At 32.6% G+C, this 17,475-nt stretch overlaps 1 protein-coding gene across 1 annotated transcript; it reads right to left on the bottom strand.

Annotated features, from left to right (window-relative positions):
• Positions 1-7,692: 7,692 nt before the first annotated feature.
• Positions 7,693-13,097, bottom strand: LOC111987566 (uncharacterized). The gene is made up of 7 exons (XM_024019280.2): positions 12,963-13,097; positions 10,923-11,294; positions 9,566-9,793; positions 9,124-9,478; positions 8,894-9,021; positions 8,611-8,746; positions 7,693-8,175 (listed from the first exon to the last, which is right to left on the bottom strand). Exons 2-7 carry the CDS (start codon positions 11,264-11,266, stop codon positions 7,936-7,938), a joined length of 1,431 nt encoding a protein of 476 aa, XP_023875048.1. The 5' UTR covers positions 11,267-11,294; positions 12,963-13,097; the 3' UTR covers positions 7,693-7,935.
• Between the last annotated feature and the right edge of the window lie 4,378 nt (positions 13,098-17,475).

Here is a 17,475-nt window from a genome sequence, read left to right as displayed (position 1 = left end):
TGGACCCTAAATGTGAACTAAGAAAAAAAAACTAATATAAATTTTTGCTTTTGAAATGTACGATTTTTTAACCATACACATGGTCACTCTCATAGAATTGGAGCAAGCAAAGATAAAAGATAAGAAAACTACTTGATCAAACAAAGATAAAAGCTAAGAAAACATAGATTGAAGAAAGAGAGATAGAGAGAATGAAGAAAGAAATCACAGATATAAATATAGATTAGTTGGTTGGAAAGGTAGTGTAATTTTTTGCTGATGAAGAAAAAAAGTGTAAGGAAAAACAACTTCATTTTGTTGTCAATGGAAAAGTAAGCCAGAGTCCCAGATAGAAGGTTTATTTATTTTTAACAAATGAGCAAAAATTTGAAACATTTTTTCTTTATTATAAAATTAAATATTTTAAGAGTAGTGCTATTGACACAACACTTGCGCAAAAATTTCATAACAAAATATAGGTGGTAAGTTGTTAAAGGTAGGTAAAAAAATGTGATATATTAGCCAAAAAGAAAGGTAAAAAAGTGATGTCATTTGTGGGTCAAAATAAAAACTAGTTACAACTTATCACTTACCCTCTATTGTGAAATTATTTTCAAAATAGCATTAAAATAATCATATTCAAGTTTATTTTAGCTAGATTTAAACAAAATTTATGGTCAAGGTGTTCAAATATTTATTTTAGGGGAGTCAAAATAATTTTTGTAAAAGAATTTATATATATATATATATATATATAAATTTCCAGGTTAGGGGGTTCATTTGAACCCCTGGCCAGCACATAATGCTGCCCCTGTTGAGACCATGAAGAGACATTGCAACCACCAACCTTGAGTTTCATAAGTAATGGCAGAACCAAGAATTTCGGTTTGAGCGGCCGAGGTAAAACTATTATACTAATTTGTAATTCAAGCAAAACCTAATGTATAGACATAGATACATACATACATGTCTGAAGTATTAGTTTCAAAAATAAAAACTTCAATCCAAACTTCCATACAAACATACATACACACACACGCACACACAAGCGCAAGAATATTGTTAGAAATTTTTATTAATGTAATTCTTTTTAGCACTTAAAATTTAAAATACTAAAATCTAATGACCAATTAAGCATCTTAAGATCATTTCCCCTCCCCTTCCCCCACCCGAGTTTCTCATATTCTTTTGAACAATCATTAGCCCATAACGTTCATAGAAATTAAATATAAGTATATAATAAAATAAGACTGCTTTTGCAAGAAATTATATCCATAGAAATTAAATACAACAAAATCACTGTAAGCAACCATAAAATAAATAAAATTTAAATTCAACCAAATTAAACTAATCTGACCAAAATTAAATAAATTCAAAATCACTTTAGTACCTCTCAACTATATATATATATATATATATATATATAGATATTGTAAGAGTTTTGGGAAAGTATAAAACTTAAGTATAGTATCTTAGGTGTTCTCAAATTAAATTCAAACACCTATTTCCCATGTCCATTAATTTTACTAAATTTTATTTGGCAAGGAGGGGCATACATTCTGGCCCCAGGGCTTTGTATGATATTGCTAAATTTTTTTTCTTGGCTTGAACCTACTCCTAAATTAATACATACTAATTTGGACATTGTCAAACATATTCATGTAATCGTGTTAAATATATCTATTTGGCCTTATTAACATAGGCACACGTATTTGTTCGATTTTATTTTTATGTTTTATGGTCTAATTATTTTCAAGAAAGAATACTATATATTATTCCCATTATTTTTCTACTTTCCTCATTTATTATATTACTTTTTTTAGAGATCATTTATTATATTACTTAAGTACATAAAGAGAAGCTCGGAGTAAAATTTAATGGATGATCCATTAACATGAATTTCAGACTCAACTATTCCAAAAAATATCTGAGTTTAGCAGTTAACTTATCAAAATGTAAGTTATGTCCCAGTAAACACCCAAACACCCACAAAATTATTTTTCCTTCTTTTTATCGGTGGGGAAAGGAGAGCGAAATGGTTCTTGCATGTGGATTATGTCACATATTACACGATTTTACACATTACTAAAAAAACAACTCAAATAATTCATGTAAAACAATTTGTGTGCAATACATACTACATAGTATCACATTTAAAATTATTTATTCTCTCATTGTGTGCAATAGGAAAATAAAAAACATAATGGGCCACCAATTTTATTTGGCTGAATTGATTTTTTATTAGTTTATTTTATAAATGTAAAATATAAAACACAACTGTACCTCAATAAAAATAAAATAAATTAAAATTTGAAAACCATATATAAATTGCTGGTAAAAAATATTTGATGTTTTAAACTATTTAAAAAATTCTAGTCGCGGGCGATGGCCCAAGAGTTGTGTTTGAGAAGAATTAAGCACAAAAGAACAATAACCAAAATATGAGAAAACACGTACTTCACATACAAAAAATCCCACAAGTTGGCAATAAAGGCTATGTTTGGCTAGATGTAAAATATTTTTTGGAAAGGAAAATATTTTCAGTTCTTTGGTTACATTCTAGGAAATACTTTGAAAAATAGTTTCTAGTGTTTGGTATGCATGTAAAATTATTACAAAAAAAAAATGTATATACGTCGGACTCTCTCTCTCTCGTGGGTAGGGACCGAAAAATAGGAGGATCATTCGATTGAAGATAAAATAGAAGTGTAAATGATTTTACACTAAAAATGTCAAAATTTTACAAACAAACTAAAATTAATTTTAGTTTGACCGTATTTTCTAATCTATCCAAACACCTTTTCGAGTATAAAATATTTTCTGTAAGGGTTTTCCACCCTAAACAAATACAGCCGAAATTTAGATAAGATAGGGTTGATTATTGTTCTAGATTTTCACACTTCAGTACTTCGCTTTTGTTCTTTGATTAAATTTTGAATGTAAAATGATGTCATGTGAGTTTGTAACTTAGTGTAGCCACTCTTTTTGAAATTGCGCGCATAGAGCATTGTACAAAAATAAGACATGAGAAACTAGCTTTATCGGTCTTTGAATTACCATCATTTCCCACATTGATTATTTGATATGACACAGTCCCCTCCTTCCATATTTTATTGGCAATCAATGAGTGGCATCTCGATAACTGAGACTATAGAGAAGCATTTGTTTATTTCAATTCACGCTTTTGTCTTCTGCTCATAAATAACATTGGAAAAAAGTGATCATAAAAAAATTAATAACATTGGAAAAAAGTTGCTTAACATTGACAAATAGCAACGAGCTTATCAAAAAAAAAAAAATAGCAACGTTCTATTACCAAAATTTCACTTTATAAAACACTTCTCAAAATAGAAACACAAACATTATTATAAAATTTGTTTGTAATATTGTTTGTATTTTTTAAAAATACGTGTAAATAAAAAAGTGTATAAAAATATGTATAATATTGTTTAAATATTAAAAATTATTGTTTAACTAACAGTAACAAACAGACCTTAATTCTTAAGAGTTCTTAAAAATAGAATTTAGGAAGATTGTAAGTTCGAAATTGCTAATCATAGCTATTTTTCTTTAAAATTAGTCAGCATGCATGCGATAAAATATTAAACTTGCTCAGAAAAAATAATCAAGTATCCAAAAAAAAAAAAAAAAAAAGGTTATAAGAAAATTTTGTAATTATCTTCTGTTAAAGGTCACATTCATATTGAATTTATGTCTATTATTATTATCACGAGTAATAGCCCAATTGGCCTAGTTTAGTGTAAAGTCCATTTACATCTAATTCAAAATTTTGTAGCATCTATGCATCATTGATTCTTTGTAACACAGTGATAATAATAACAATGTAGTCTCTAAGAGCTTCTTCTGTGAACGATTGAACGCGTACCATCAAGTCGAAACGCACATTTCTCTGTGTTCTGCCTCGCTCTCTCTCTCTCTCTCTCTCTCTCTACTCATAGTTTCTATTTCACTTTTTAATTTCAACATTTTCCACCATGAGCATCGAACCTTTTAGTGGAATGGAATATACATAGATCCTAAAGAAAATTTTGAAATTTTTTATCTTTTGGGAGGAGGAATAAATAGAGAACCTTTTAGGATTTTAAAAAAAGAATCATTCTCTGGGTGAGCTGTAAGCCTTTCACTTTCCTCCTTTTGAGTGTATGACATAAATGTACCATCTAATCACACTGAGCCCTGCCAAAATTCTCAACGTGGAGCTATGAACTTAAGCAGTGTAGCATTCTCATTAATTATATTCACAAAAGAAGATAGAAAGGACAGTATCCAAGACTCTAAGTGGGGGGAGTGGGACTTTATACTGTAGGGCTAGGGCCTTCCAAAGGGTCCAACACCAACAGCCATAAAATGGGACACAAGCACAACTATTGCACTAAAGGAAGCCTCTCAGTTTTGCAATTGAGGACCAAGAGGACCATCTTTGCTGGTACCTCCAGCTTTTCTGGCTTGCCAATGCACAAAGGTCTAATCTATCTAAAGGGTTTGGAATCCAACGTCTATGATGGAGAGGAGTTTGTAGGCCCCATTGGGAGGCTGTGTTGTCCCTCGAGTGGCCAAACAAAATTGAAAAATGTGCTGAAATTCGTATACTATATCGATATTGAAAGAATCACACGTGTTCATGAATAATATAAGCTACCAATTAGTCAGCAATCTACAACTCAAACCTAACTCCTCGATCTAATTCTCTTAACCAAGTCTGTAGCACGAGAAAAACACGTATCAGTCTGCCTATTTTTCATCCTAAATATTAATAAGTTGGAGAATGGCAATGTTGTACAGCAATACAGCTAAAGAAAAAAACAAAATATGTTAGGCAGTAGTTGAAAAAGTGCCAAGAATGTTTGCTAAAAGTTTCAAATCTACTTACCGTTAGTGCAGCTGCCCCTTCTGTTTCAAACAAAAAAAAAAAAAAAAGGTAGGCTTGGATTATTTCCTTCTTCTTTTTTAATCGTGGAAGGATTAGTTAAAGGTATTAGACTACTAGGTTAATTTATGAGTTAATTATGTATTAATTACTCCAAATTGTATTGTGAAATCCATGTGCACTTAACCCTAGACTCTTTAGGCTACATATACTTTACTAAGGGTGTGTTTGGTTGGGGTGATTTTAAGAACGATAGAAAATGAAAGAGAAAAAAGTGGGGAGAAAATGATTTTTGGTTTACTAAGGGTGTGTTTGGTTTGGTAACAATTTTTGTTTTCTATTTTCAAAAACTTATTTTTAGGAATATAAAGAAAAAATAATTTTCTTGTATTTTTGAAATAAAAAATATGTTTGGTTAGTTGAAATTAAAAAGATAGGTTTTTGAAGAAAAAATAGAAAATACTAAAATATATTGTTCCTAGGATTTGAACTTTAATTGCTAACTCATTAAATGAGATAGATTAATTAAATTAAATGCATGTTTCATTAACTTTTGAAAATTAAAAAACTGAAAACAACATTTTACATGTTTTTGGTTTCCTTCACAAATTGAGTTTTGAAAATAATTTTTGTTTTCTGTCTATTTTTGGTTGCCAAATAAGTTTTTTAGTCTCAAAAATAGAAAATTGCTTTTAGAAATAAAAAATAAAGAGAAAAAACAGTTACCAAACATACCCGGATGTTTTTGGTTGTTTGGTTGAGGGTGAAAAAGAGAAGATTTTAGTGGGGTTCATAAGTTTTCTCTTCTCCCCTTCAAAATACAATCTCTCCAAATTGGAGAGAAAATTGAAGTAAAAAGTGAGAAAAATATTTAGACAAAACTGCACCCACCTCTTTTAAAGTTTCTGGCTTTTTTTTTTTTTTTTTTTATATACTTTTCCTTTCTCTGGTAACGCTGGCTTTTTGTTTTTTTTTTTTTTCTTTGGTTTTCTCAGGACGAGGTGGGTTCTTCTTCTTTTGCTTTTCTTTTTTTAATTTTTAATTTTATTATTTTTTTAAGAAAACACTTTTAGATGATTTCTTTTTGAAATGTCCACTTTCATCTATACACAACTTTTAAAAAAAGTATAATGTATTACTTTTTATTTTATTTAAGAGGGACATGATAGTAAATTTATACAAACCTTATTTTCAACTAAACCAAAAAGTTTTTTATCCCTCCACTTTTTCATTCTCTCAACCAAACACAAATAAGGAAAACTAAAATTTTATTTATCCTCCCACTTTTCCATCCTCTATCTATTTTCTAATCTCTCACTTTTCCATCCTCCCGACTAAATGGATCCTAAGGGTCATTGTAAACCGAACATACATTAAAAATGTAACCGTTATAGCTCTATCCTGGGACTATAGGCTGTTAGGCCTAATCGACTAATTGACTATAAGTTCCATGTAGAACTTGCCTTACATTAAAAAGAGATTAAAAAGTCATGATCGCCATCTCGACCCCTCCAAAAAAGGGAAAATGAATTGTGTTTAATGTCCATGTGTTGCTTGGAGAAACTGAGCAAGCATGGTTCTTATTTATTCAAGATAAGATGTTGCAATACTTTCATGCTCGAGGAGACTAATGGTGAGTTTGGCATTAGCTTAAGTTTCAGTTTTTATGTACAGTTTTCAAAAATCTCACTTTTTTTTTTTTTTTGCATTTTTTCATTTTTTTTAAGGTACAAATATACTCTAGTATACAAACTTTTAGCAAAAAGTTAAATAAATTATTTTCAAATAGACAATAATTTTATTCTCTAATATCATTATTTGCCCTCCGGCTTTTTTTTTTTTTCCACTCTTTTACTTTGCTTTTAAGTCTTCACTATTTTACTTTGCTTTTACTTTGCTTTTAAGTCTTCACTATTTTACTTTGCTTTTATAGACTTAAAGATCTCCAAACTCATACCTTGCCCTTGAATGTGGCAAGGTATATATGAAACATGTGTATTCGTCAAGCTGCTTTTTCGGCTAAAATCAAATTTGACGAATTCAGTCCTATCTAGTCTAATTCTTTAGATTTTAGGACAGTACGCATGGGATCTCTGAGTCAATCTTTTCAGCTAATACGCAAAAGAGAAGGATAAAAGCTACTAAAGTTCCAAATAATGGAATCAGACTAAGGTTAGAAGTCATCGGCTGCACGTATGCACCATCATTGCTAACTATATTTATAAACAAACCAGTCCATATCATTCGGAAACTTTATAAGACATAGGCTGCTAGTGACTCATCCTAACCAAAATTTAATAAAAAAAGGATTCCTTTTATGTTTCACATTGTTAGGTTAATGGGAAAGCATATAGCGCTGTTAATTCTCAGGGTAAATGGGCCCTTCTCACAGTAAGGTCGCTGTTTTGTTTCTCTTCCTAACAAGGCCCCTACCCATAGTAGGGTTTTGGCGAGGGCCTATTATCATTGTGTATATATATATATATAGTTTTTGAACAGGTTAGAATTAGAGATATCACTTACATAAATATCCCACCCCAGGGGTGCAAACTGAGGCCCCCACATTCCCCCATACATTTAAGACGTGGAGGTACCATTCGGCTCAACTTGCCCGAGAGGTCAATTTATTGTATGTCGGGAATTTAGTTTAAATCCCCTTCTTTTCTAACTGAAGAAAAATAAATAAATAAATACCCAGAGCACTAGAGCATATCTGAAGGCAACATTATTCAATGGATGTATCCGTGTCTCCAATCATAACACCCAAATCATGGGTCAAGTGGCATGCAACCAAGCATATCATAGAACAAGGTAACACCAATGAATGAAAAATTTAAGATCTCTGTTTTCACCGGTAGTTGTTTTGTCTGTGCCTCAGCATGCTAACATGATTACCATACAAATAGAAAAGCAAGTCACTAACCATTACCAAACTACATATTGATTTCAATCTCTATCCATGGTGTGTGTCAACAAGGGTGGAACCTAGTTGCATCTATAACTTCACCAAAACTGTCAGGATGCTCATTAGCACCACCTAAGATTTCCCTAAAACAGACGTCTAGCACTTAAAAGCCAAAGAAGCCAAGTTCACTGGCTCTCTCCTTCTCAAATGTCTCAAAGTACTGATAGATGATTGTAACCGCAAGTAATATTCCAGTTCCTGAGCCAATTGCCCCCATGAAATCTGCCAGCACTGTAAGTGCACCAATGCATATTCCACCAAATGCAGCTGCAGTAGGTATGTAGCGATTCAGCTCCTTCTGTAAGTTTGAATCACGATGTCCAGGCATCACCATTTGTTGTTCCTGCAGAACCAGCATGCAGTGTTTAACATCATCCAAATGCATAATAATTCATAATTATAACATTTTTGGAGCACCATATCTTAATCCTACATATCTCATCTACAATGTAATGCTCTTGATCATAAAGCAGCAGCAGTGCAAAAGGCATATCATCTATAAGCATGCAAAATCAAACAAGGAACTCTGTAGATATACAAACATTTTATAAAGTTACTGCAAAAAACAGAGCATAGGTGTCTTCATATGATCACAAAACTAAGAAAACTAGTGGCATCTCATGCCTACTAAATTAACGTTACATGAGGTGTCATACTGGTCAATAGCACTAGCAATCTATATTATTGATCAAAGACATTGCTCTTCAAATGGGAAAAAAATAAAAATAAATCTTTGTGTGTTTTTTTGAAGTGTGACGTAAGTTTCATCTTGGAATACCTTGAGCTGTTTAGCAACATCTCGGGCAGAAGACCCAGATACTTCAATCCAGGTTTTAGAGAATAGGGCACAAGCTGAAAGCATAAACACCAAATAGAATAGAGCATGGAATGGATTGGCTGCCATATCTGCCAAACTGCATAATGATAACATCAACAGAGGAAAAAACAAGGCATCAGAGCAATGGACAAAAACACAATGATTAGCTACTCCTGGTGGCACACGCTCTTGCACTTTAATATCATAATACCATAATATATGATAAAGGAAAATACTGCATCACCTTGCTGGTGCAGTGACATAGTAAGCAAGACCCCCAACTGGAATATACTGGCCACCTGAATATTCAGATTCCTTCCACTTTCCCAAAAGATTTACGATGAAATTTCCACTGTACTTCCTGTATAGCAACTGGATGGATTTTTTTTTTTTATTAAAAAAAAAAAGGTGTCATTCAATTACAATGTAAAGCAAGGTGTTTGATATTCACCACTGCATAATTAACTTTAGTACCTGGGAGATGAAATAGAGATTTGACACAAGGGCAGATTGGAGAATGATAGGCATGTTGGAGGTGTAGAAAAGCTTAATTGGATATGAGCCCTGTTGTCCACGAGCATTCTTTGATCTGACCGGCAGAACTACACGGAAACCTTGGAAGTAGATGACAATGAGGAAGATCAAAACCGTAGCAAGCAAATTAGTAACATTTGGCAGGTTTTGCCGGTAAAAAGCCTCTCGAAGAGCACGAACTTTGTCACTCCTAGTGATTAGTAGATGGAACAAAGCAATAACAGCACCTTCAAATTCAGCCCCCCGGCCACTGTTAATGGTTGTGGGGCTAAAGGCTTTCCAAATAATGTTTTCACTGCACAGTCAACCGAAAATTGAGGATTAAAACACCATAGATCATACCATTTTAAAAACCATGATGAAAATCACATTTGTAGCCTACCAGATGTTGGTCGCTATGAAGAGAGAGATCCCAGACCCCAGACCATATCCCTTCTGGAGAAGTTCATCTAGGCATATCACAATAATTCCGGCAAAGCAAAGTTGAATAATTATAAGAATAGCATTGCCCACACCGAGTTGACCAACACTGCCATACATCCCAGATAGGACATAGGCAACTGCTTCACCAACAGCAATCAGGATGCCTAACAACTTTTGTGCCCCATTTCTGCAAAAACACGTGCCAGAGAAAGCAGGATAGTTGATTATTAAAAAGTAACAAGGCAAGGATGTGCAGCTTATAATTTTATGTACGTACATTTACATTTCAAATACAGAATCCACCAATAGTTGAAATTTGTGACATTAATTTCTTGGTGCAGCATCTAAATCTGAATACAAATCTCATTTTCCTTGAGAAGTGCAAAGATCCATTATTTCTTTAACTAAGAAGACATAGGTCCCAAAAGAATCAAGGAAACACAAGACCACAAGCATTTTGACTGATGTCACTGATCTTACAGTAAATCCAAAAATTAAACAAAGACTGGACAGAAACAGCCCTAATCTGCAATAATTTTTGTTTGCTAGGGCACATCATTAGACTTTAAGACTTGCCCATTAATGGTGGATGCAAAAATGTTGAATTGGTAATTGGCAATTTGGCATAAAGAAATATTATAGCCCTCTGGTAAGTTAACCCAAGTTTTAATTGGCCCCCTCAGGCTTTAAATTGACGATCAAGCAACTAAATTTTTACAATTGTTTCAGGTACATTGAAACTAAGTATAGTGGATTAGTAATGGGTTCCAATTTAAACTTAATTAGTTTAGGGCTGGATTCTAAGTAAATACTGAATTTAAAAAAAAAAAATTAATTACAACCCTAAACTTTCTAAATTGTTTCACTTTGCCTCCTCAGTGAGTCACTATTAACTAAAAGTAATGGAAACTCAAGTGAACTAACCTTGAAACTTATCAGGATACTAAAAAATCTGAAACATAAACACCGAAAGGCGAAAGTATTTTCGTGCCAGAAAACCACTCACAAGAAAATGGTTTCTTCATTAAAATGTGTCTCTTTATTAAGGGTTTTTAAGTTGTTTTAATATATATTTTGGTTGTAGAATACAATCAAATATTCATATGAAGCAAACTTGAAGTCTAAATAGGTTGTAAACACAGATTACATGAATTTCTTTTATTTTTTGTTTAATGAGACATACTAATTGTCCAAATTGCAATAATTTAATAGCATAAGGTAGGAATTGATGCAATTGAAAATTTAAGGTTTATACAGCAAGGTCAAACTTTGGGGGTTCTCACGTAATTATCTCACAAAAATTTCTCAAAACTTACAAGAGGGCACGATCCTCGCGGACACTGTTGTCCACTTCAATGATCTTGGACCCAGCCAAGAGTTGCATCACTAGCCCAGAAGTCACAATAGGTGTAATTCCAAGCTCCATCACAGTCCCACGGTTTGATGCAAGAATAACACGCATCCAATAGAATGGATCAGCACCCGTTGTTGAGTGTATGCCATAAAGAGGAAGCTGACTGCAAACGAGAAAGATGAAAAGCGAAATGACAGTGTAAATGACCTTCTCTCTGAAGGGAATTTTCCTGTCAGCACTCTGAACTTCTGGCAAAAATGAGAGAAACGGTCTGACCAGATGCAACACTCTAAATCCTCCTCCCATTTTTAACGGCAAAAACTAAACCAAAAACCTGCTTCCAAAGTTTACACTTTTATCATCAGTAGATCAACAATATATGTGCCATGTAAATTGTTTAAGAACAATTACAAAGATAAGATTCAAGTTTACTAGTAACTATAAAAGGATTTCATAGAGTATGCGGTGAAACTGTTGAATAAAGTTTATTAAATTAAATGGGGAAGGACCATAAAAAAAATCGTACTAAAGCATGCACAATGCTTATTGATCACTACCATGAAATCATCTATGTAAAAATGCCTGTAACATTCCAGTCTATATCTTGTAATCCATGTGCATTGCATAATAGTGGCTCATCATATAAATTGATTATCAAACACCCTATAAGCATCAAAACAATGAGATTATGCTCAATAATTAATGCCAAATGGTTTTATAGATGCAGATTTATCTTACACTCATACCGGGTCGATTTCCACTAGGAGTGATAATAAGCATGATCAGATTAATGAGAGACAAAGGGCTGGCACACACAACAAAGGGAAAATAATGAAATACTACAATGTCATTTACAGGCTACCAGAATGGGAATATGGGCATAACAATTGGAAATTTTTTTTTGATAATGAAGGGAATCTTTCTAAAGAAGAGCCCTTTGAAATTGCCTCTAGCTATAAGCAACTGACCCCACTCGTCAAAATCAGTTGCCGGGGAATCCATGAGCATTCACCCTTGACAGGCTAAGCGGTTTATGCTCAAACCCAAGAACACACAGCATAATAATTGGAACTCAATGGTCCCAAACAATCTCAAACAGCGACACCAATTCTGTTACATCTCTTAGGATTATCAACAAAGCACTCGTGGACAATGATGCTAATTTCTGATTGTCATGTTTGCAATCCATCACCTAGCATTTTATCCGGTCCTATACCATAAAACCTCCTGGAACTTTGAGATCCCATTTGAGTCAACACATCATTGGTACAAACAAATCAAGTAATTCAAAACCAATCAAACCAGCTAATATGGCCACATATTCAAAATGCAAAATGTTGCTATCCCACATCAGCCAAAAATGAGATCACATTAATTTCAGAGAATGCTATACAATTCATACATTACTAATTAAAGTTATATAGCTCACAACGCAAGGAAAATAAAATAGATAAAAAAAAAAAAAATTAAATTTAAAACTGATCTAACAGGAACCAAAAAATTTGCATCGAAACATTTCACACCAAATCAAACAGAGTCAATTGTGAATTCAGTGCAAGAATTGCATCGAATCAGGTAGCAAAAACCTACAAATTCATATTGCAGGCAAAAACGCCCCGTTTTAACGTTAATATCAAAGAAATAATTTAACAAACAAACAAACAATCACAGGATCTATAAACTAAAGCGATTCTTTACAAAACCGAACTATGCATAATAACAATTGCAAATGCATTGGATCTGAAAAAAAAGGGTATTAATTCAAAATTCAGGAATTTTTTTTTATAAATTTTATAGATCAAATACAATAAAACAGTAAAATTATAATTACGCGAAATATTTTTCCATGGAAAACAAATTAATCGAGGATTGGAAAATCGTAAATTCTGGCAGATCAATAATCGAAGGAAAGTAAATCATGCAATGTGAAAAAGAGTATAATATATAGATCAAAATGTGAAAATTAAGAGAGAGAGAGAGAGAGAAAGAGAAAGACGCTTACAGCTAAAGAGAGAGCTCCAGATCTGAAACCAGAGAGAGAGAGAGAGAGAGAGATAGATAGATAGATAGATAGAGAAGCGTAATGTGTGTTTGTTGTACAGAAATAGGAGACGAAGGCGTGTGTGAAAACGAGAAAACGTCAATAAAATTACACTAGGCTGGGGTGGGCCGGCCAAGCTAACGAGAAAACGTCAATAAAAGTGCACTCGGCTGGGTTGGGCCGGCCAAGCTTGCGGCTAGGTGAAGTGATCACTTTGTTACCAGGCTTGGCTAACGGTTAATCAACGCGTGTGTGATGATATGTTATGGGTTTAGTCAGGTAGTGAGTGGGTTGGGCCCAACTTTCTCAGCTTTTGGGATCATTGGGCTGTAGTTTGGGTGCAAATATAACAAAATGGGTCCCTTTTTATTTTATATATATATATATATATATAAAAGAAAAAAGCATAGTAAATAAAGAGAAGCGCTAGTCCATAATGTTTTCATAATAAATTATAGCTGATAAGTAGTTATTAGTTCTAATTTAAACCTAACACTAAAGGAATATTTAATTGGAGTGAAAAGTAGATGGATGGAAAATAAATGTGAGAAAAGTGGGAAAAAAACGGTTGGAGTGGCTGTTTGGTTGGGAGGAGAAAGGAGAGAGAAAACTAGTGGGGCCAGGTGTTTTCTTCCTGAACCCACCAAAAATCAATCTCCCCAAATTGAGGAGATTATAAGAGAGAAAACAATGAGCAAACTCCTTATTGCTTTTGGACATATATACCCAAGTAGACACGTTCTGAAATTTTGGACCTTTTGACATTTTTTTTTTTTTTTGTGGCCATTTTTCTAGATGTTGACTTCTTCTTCTTCTTCTTCTTCTTCTTCTTTGATTGTTTCTTTTCTCCTCAATTTTGTTGATTTTTGTTTTTTTGGGAAAAAAAATTTTAGATTAGTTTATTAAGCTTTTTTATTTTTTATTTTAATGAAGTACCTATTTATACACAATTTTTATAAAAGTATATAATGTGTTATTTTTTGTTTTATTTAATATAGGAACATTATGGTAAATTTATACAAACTCTATTTTCAATTCTCACATTTTTCATTTTAACCAAACAAAAAAGTTTTTCATCCATCCACTTTTCTACCCTCCCAACCAAACACAAATAAGGGAAATTAAATTTTTTTCTATTCTACCACTTTTCCCTCTTCCCATTTTCCAGTCCTCCTAACCAAACAGACTCTTAGGATTTTTTGTGAAAGTATTATGAAAATATTGTGAATATAGCATTTCTTATAAATAAAAGGATCTCTCTCTCTCTCTCTCCCTTTCTCACAAGCTAAGCACTGAAAGCACCAAGATTAGACTTTGAAATATAAATAAATTTATATATATATTATTTTTGAAATATTTTTCTTTTGTCAATCATAAATTAAAAATGAACGCTCTAAATTTTTTTTTACATGATTGATTTAGGAAATTAAGCCCAACAAAATTAAACTTGGCATCCTTTAACAATATAATTGGCCCTCATAAACAAAAAATAAATAAAAAAAAGACCGAACAACAAATTCTATTTATCTGAAATCTAGAAAATAAAAGAAAAGAACAAAAGATGCAAGCCTAACAGCATAAATTAATATTTTGGTGACCTTAAATTTTTTTTTTTTTTTTTTAAATCCAACAACAAATTTACAACTTAAAAGTTAAAGAAAAACTTGCCAATTAAATAAAGAAAGCGAGAGTTTTAAAGACAAAGTCACGTAGCTAGCACTTCAAAAATGTTATGGCAACTCAATAAATAAAAGAGTAAAGGCAATTGATCAATTACAATGACTAATAAATGTAAACACAGTTACAAAGACCAATATGTTGAGTAACAACCAAATTAATGATGTTGAAACAACAACAAAATTTGAGTTTAGTTAAATTGTTAATATAGTAATACTATAGACATAATAAAAATTAAAGTATTAAGACAAATTCTTTTCAATAGGGTAATGCTATGATCACAACAAAAATATTGTAACAACAAAAAATTTAAGTTGAGATGAATTTTCATTTCAATAGAAGGAAATTTTAAAACTTCATATATTTGGGTGTGTGTGTGTTTTTCTTTCAATATAATCAAGTTTTTTTTTTTTTTTTTAATATTAAATTTTTTATAATTTAAGTTTTTTAATGACAACCCTATAAAAAATTCCTAAAGCTATCACTGGAAGGAGAGCTGGGCCCTGACAAAATGGACTAAAATATTGGACTAGCAAAGTCATACTATTTATGTGGCTTCCCCAAATGGAGTAAATTTTTGGACAAATAAATTCATGTTATTTGTGGGTTTCAATTAGCTTAATTGGTAAAGTCTCTTATCATCAAATAGCAAACTGAGGTTTAAATTTCGCCTAAAAAAAACCAACTAGAGTCTTGGCTTGGTAATAAAGAGCAATTATCATGGAATAGATGTCATATGTTAAAATTCTATAGTACCTATCAAAATTCAAATTGCTTATATGATTTTCCTTTTTGATAAACAAGTACTTGGAGCATTAGAATCAATTAATGTAAAATAGAAAAATGGGTAAATTTTGCAAATTTGGCCCCAAAAATCACCCACATCACTTAAGTTAAAATTATGTAAACTCCTATTGTTGTTACAATAATCCTAGAAATATACATGGTCACTATTCGCATGAAAATGGTTTTATTATTATTATTATTTTTCTCTCTTTTTGTACTAGGCCTCCTTTTCTTTTTCATTTTCCCTTCCTTCATCTTCCTCTTCCCCTTCATCTTCTTCCTCTCTTTGTACAAAACTGCCACCCCAACCCAACCACAAATTCTCAGCCTAACTCAACCTTAACTACCGGTCAAGGTAGTATCACCAAAATACAAAAACTCTAAAACTAAAATTAGCAACAATCCCTTATAGATTAGGAAAGAAAGAAAAAAACTTAGAATCAAAGTAAAAAATCCAAAATTAACATCAACCTAGATGAAATTAATCAGAAACCCCCCCCCCACCTAATCTCCAAATCCAAAATTAACTAAAATCCATATGAAAATAACAAGAGAAAACCTCCCCAAATTTTACTTTTTCACCACAAAAACTAACCTCCAAACAATAAATCAACCAAATCCCATATAAAATCAACCCCAACAGAAAACCCAAAATCAAAACCCATAACCCAAACTCAAACCTAGTTCATAACACAACAACCCCTTGGTGGTGGAATGTTTGAGATGAGAGACCTACAAAGTTACAATGTCTCAGACGTCCTTAGAGTCGTCGCCTATTAGATCAAAAGAAAGATGTTGGATCTTGGCTAGCTAGGTCAGATTGAAAAAGAAGGTAAAGGACGATGGTGCGTTTGATGGTAGGTCAAATTGAGAGAGAGAGAGAGAGAGGATGACAACGTTGATGAGAGAAAGTTGAGAGGAGAGAAATGTTTGAGAGGATGAGTGGGTTGAGAGATGAGATATGAGAAAGATAACCAAAAAGAAAAGAAAAGAAGAAGATGAAATGATAATAATAAGAGAAAAGTTAACAAATATCTAAGGGCATTGATTTAAGAAATATTTCTAGAATTTTTAATGGGGAAAAAATAATTGATTTTTTTTCTTCAACTTTTTATATTCCCACAAAGTATTAAAAAGAATAAAAATAATTATTTAAATTAATCAAAGTGTAGAATAGATAGTTTCTAACAAATAAGTGTAGAATAAATAATTTAATGTAGGTGTTTTTGGTAAGTAATTATGTAAAATAGAAAAAGTGAGTCCTTATACTAAAATATACATGAATTACGTATGAATTAATGTGAATGCTTAATAACAAGGGTTTTAACAAGTGACTTGACTTGCCAAGAATCTTGTAGTTTAATGATGTTAATCCAAACACATTGTCCAAAATCATGCAAACTTTGGACATGCATTGCCATTTGGAGGGCTTGCCCGTACCAATGCTAGTTTCAAGCATGGCCGAACAATCCAAACAACACATCACCACCCATGTGCAACTAGTCCCACTCGACCATGCAAGCCATAACCAATTCCACACTACTTACACTACACCAACATGCCAAGACGATCAAGCAGCCTCGCCTACCTTGTCCTCATTTAGCTTGCTCACTACTTAACATTTTGCCCATGGCCAAGCACACACTAGGCAATGTCTCATCGCACTGCACTTGTTGTCCACAACACATGTATGGCTTGCCAACTGCCAAACTATGGCCTAGTCCATCTACTTTGCAAAACCATTTACATGTTGCTCTGAGCCAACTCGTGTAGTCATGCAACACAATGAGGCAGGCAACATAATTTGTTATTGCCTAAAGGAACCTTGCATTGCATTATCCATGCAGCCAGGATCAAATGTCTAATTTCCTTTGTTTTTACTTTTTTTTTAATATAACTATTCTGAGACCCTATCCTGAGGCACGCTGGTGAATGATTCACTATGACAACATAAAATATGTATATTAAGGGCCTATGACTGTACATTTCTACTAACAGACCTCTCTAAATG

Source organism: Quercus suber, unplaced genomic scaffold (genome assembly GCF_002906115.3).
Source record: "Quercus suber isolate HL8 unplaced genomic scaffold, Cork oak 2.0 scaffold_127, whole genome shotgun sequence".
In the NCBI taxonomy this organism is placed as follows: Eukaryota; Viridiplantae; Streptophyta; class Magnoliopsida; order Fagales; family Fagaceae; genus Quercus; species Quercus suber.
This window is presented reverse-complemented; position numbering and strand designations above follow the sequence as displayed.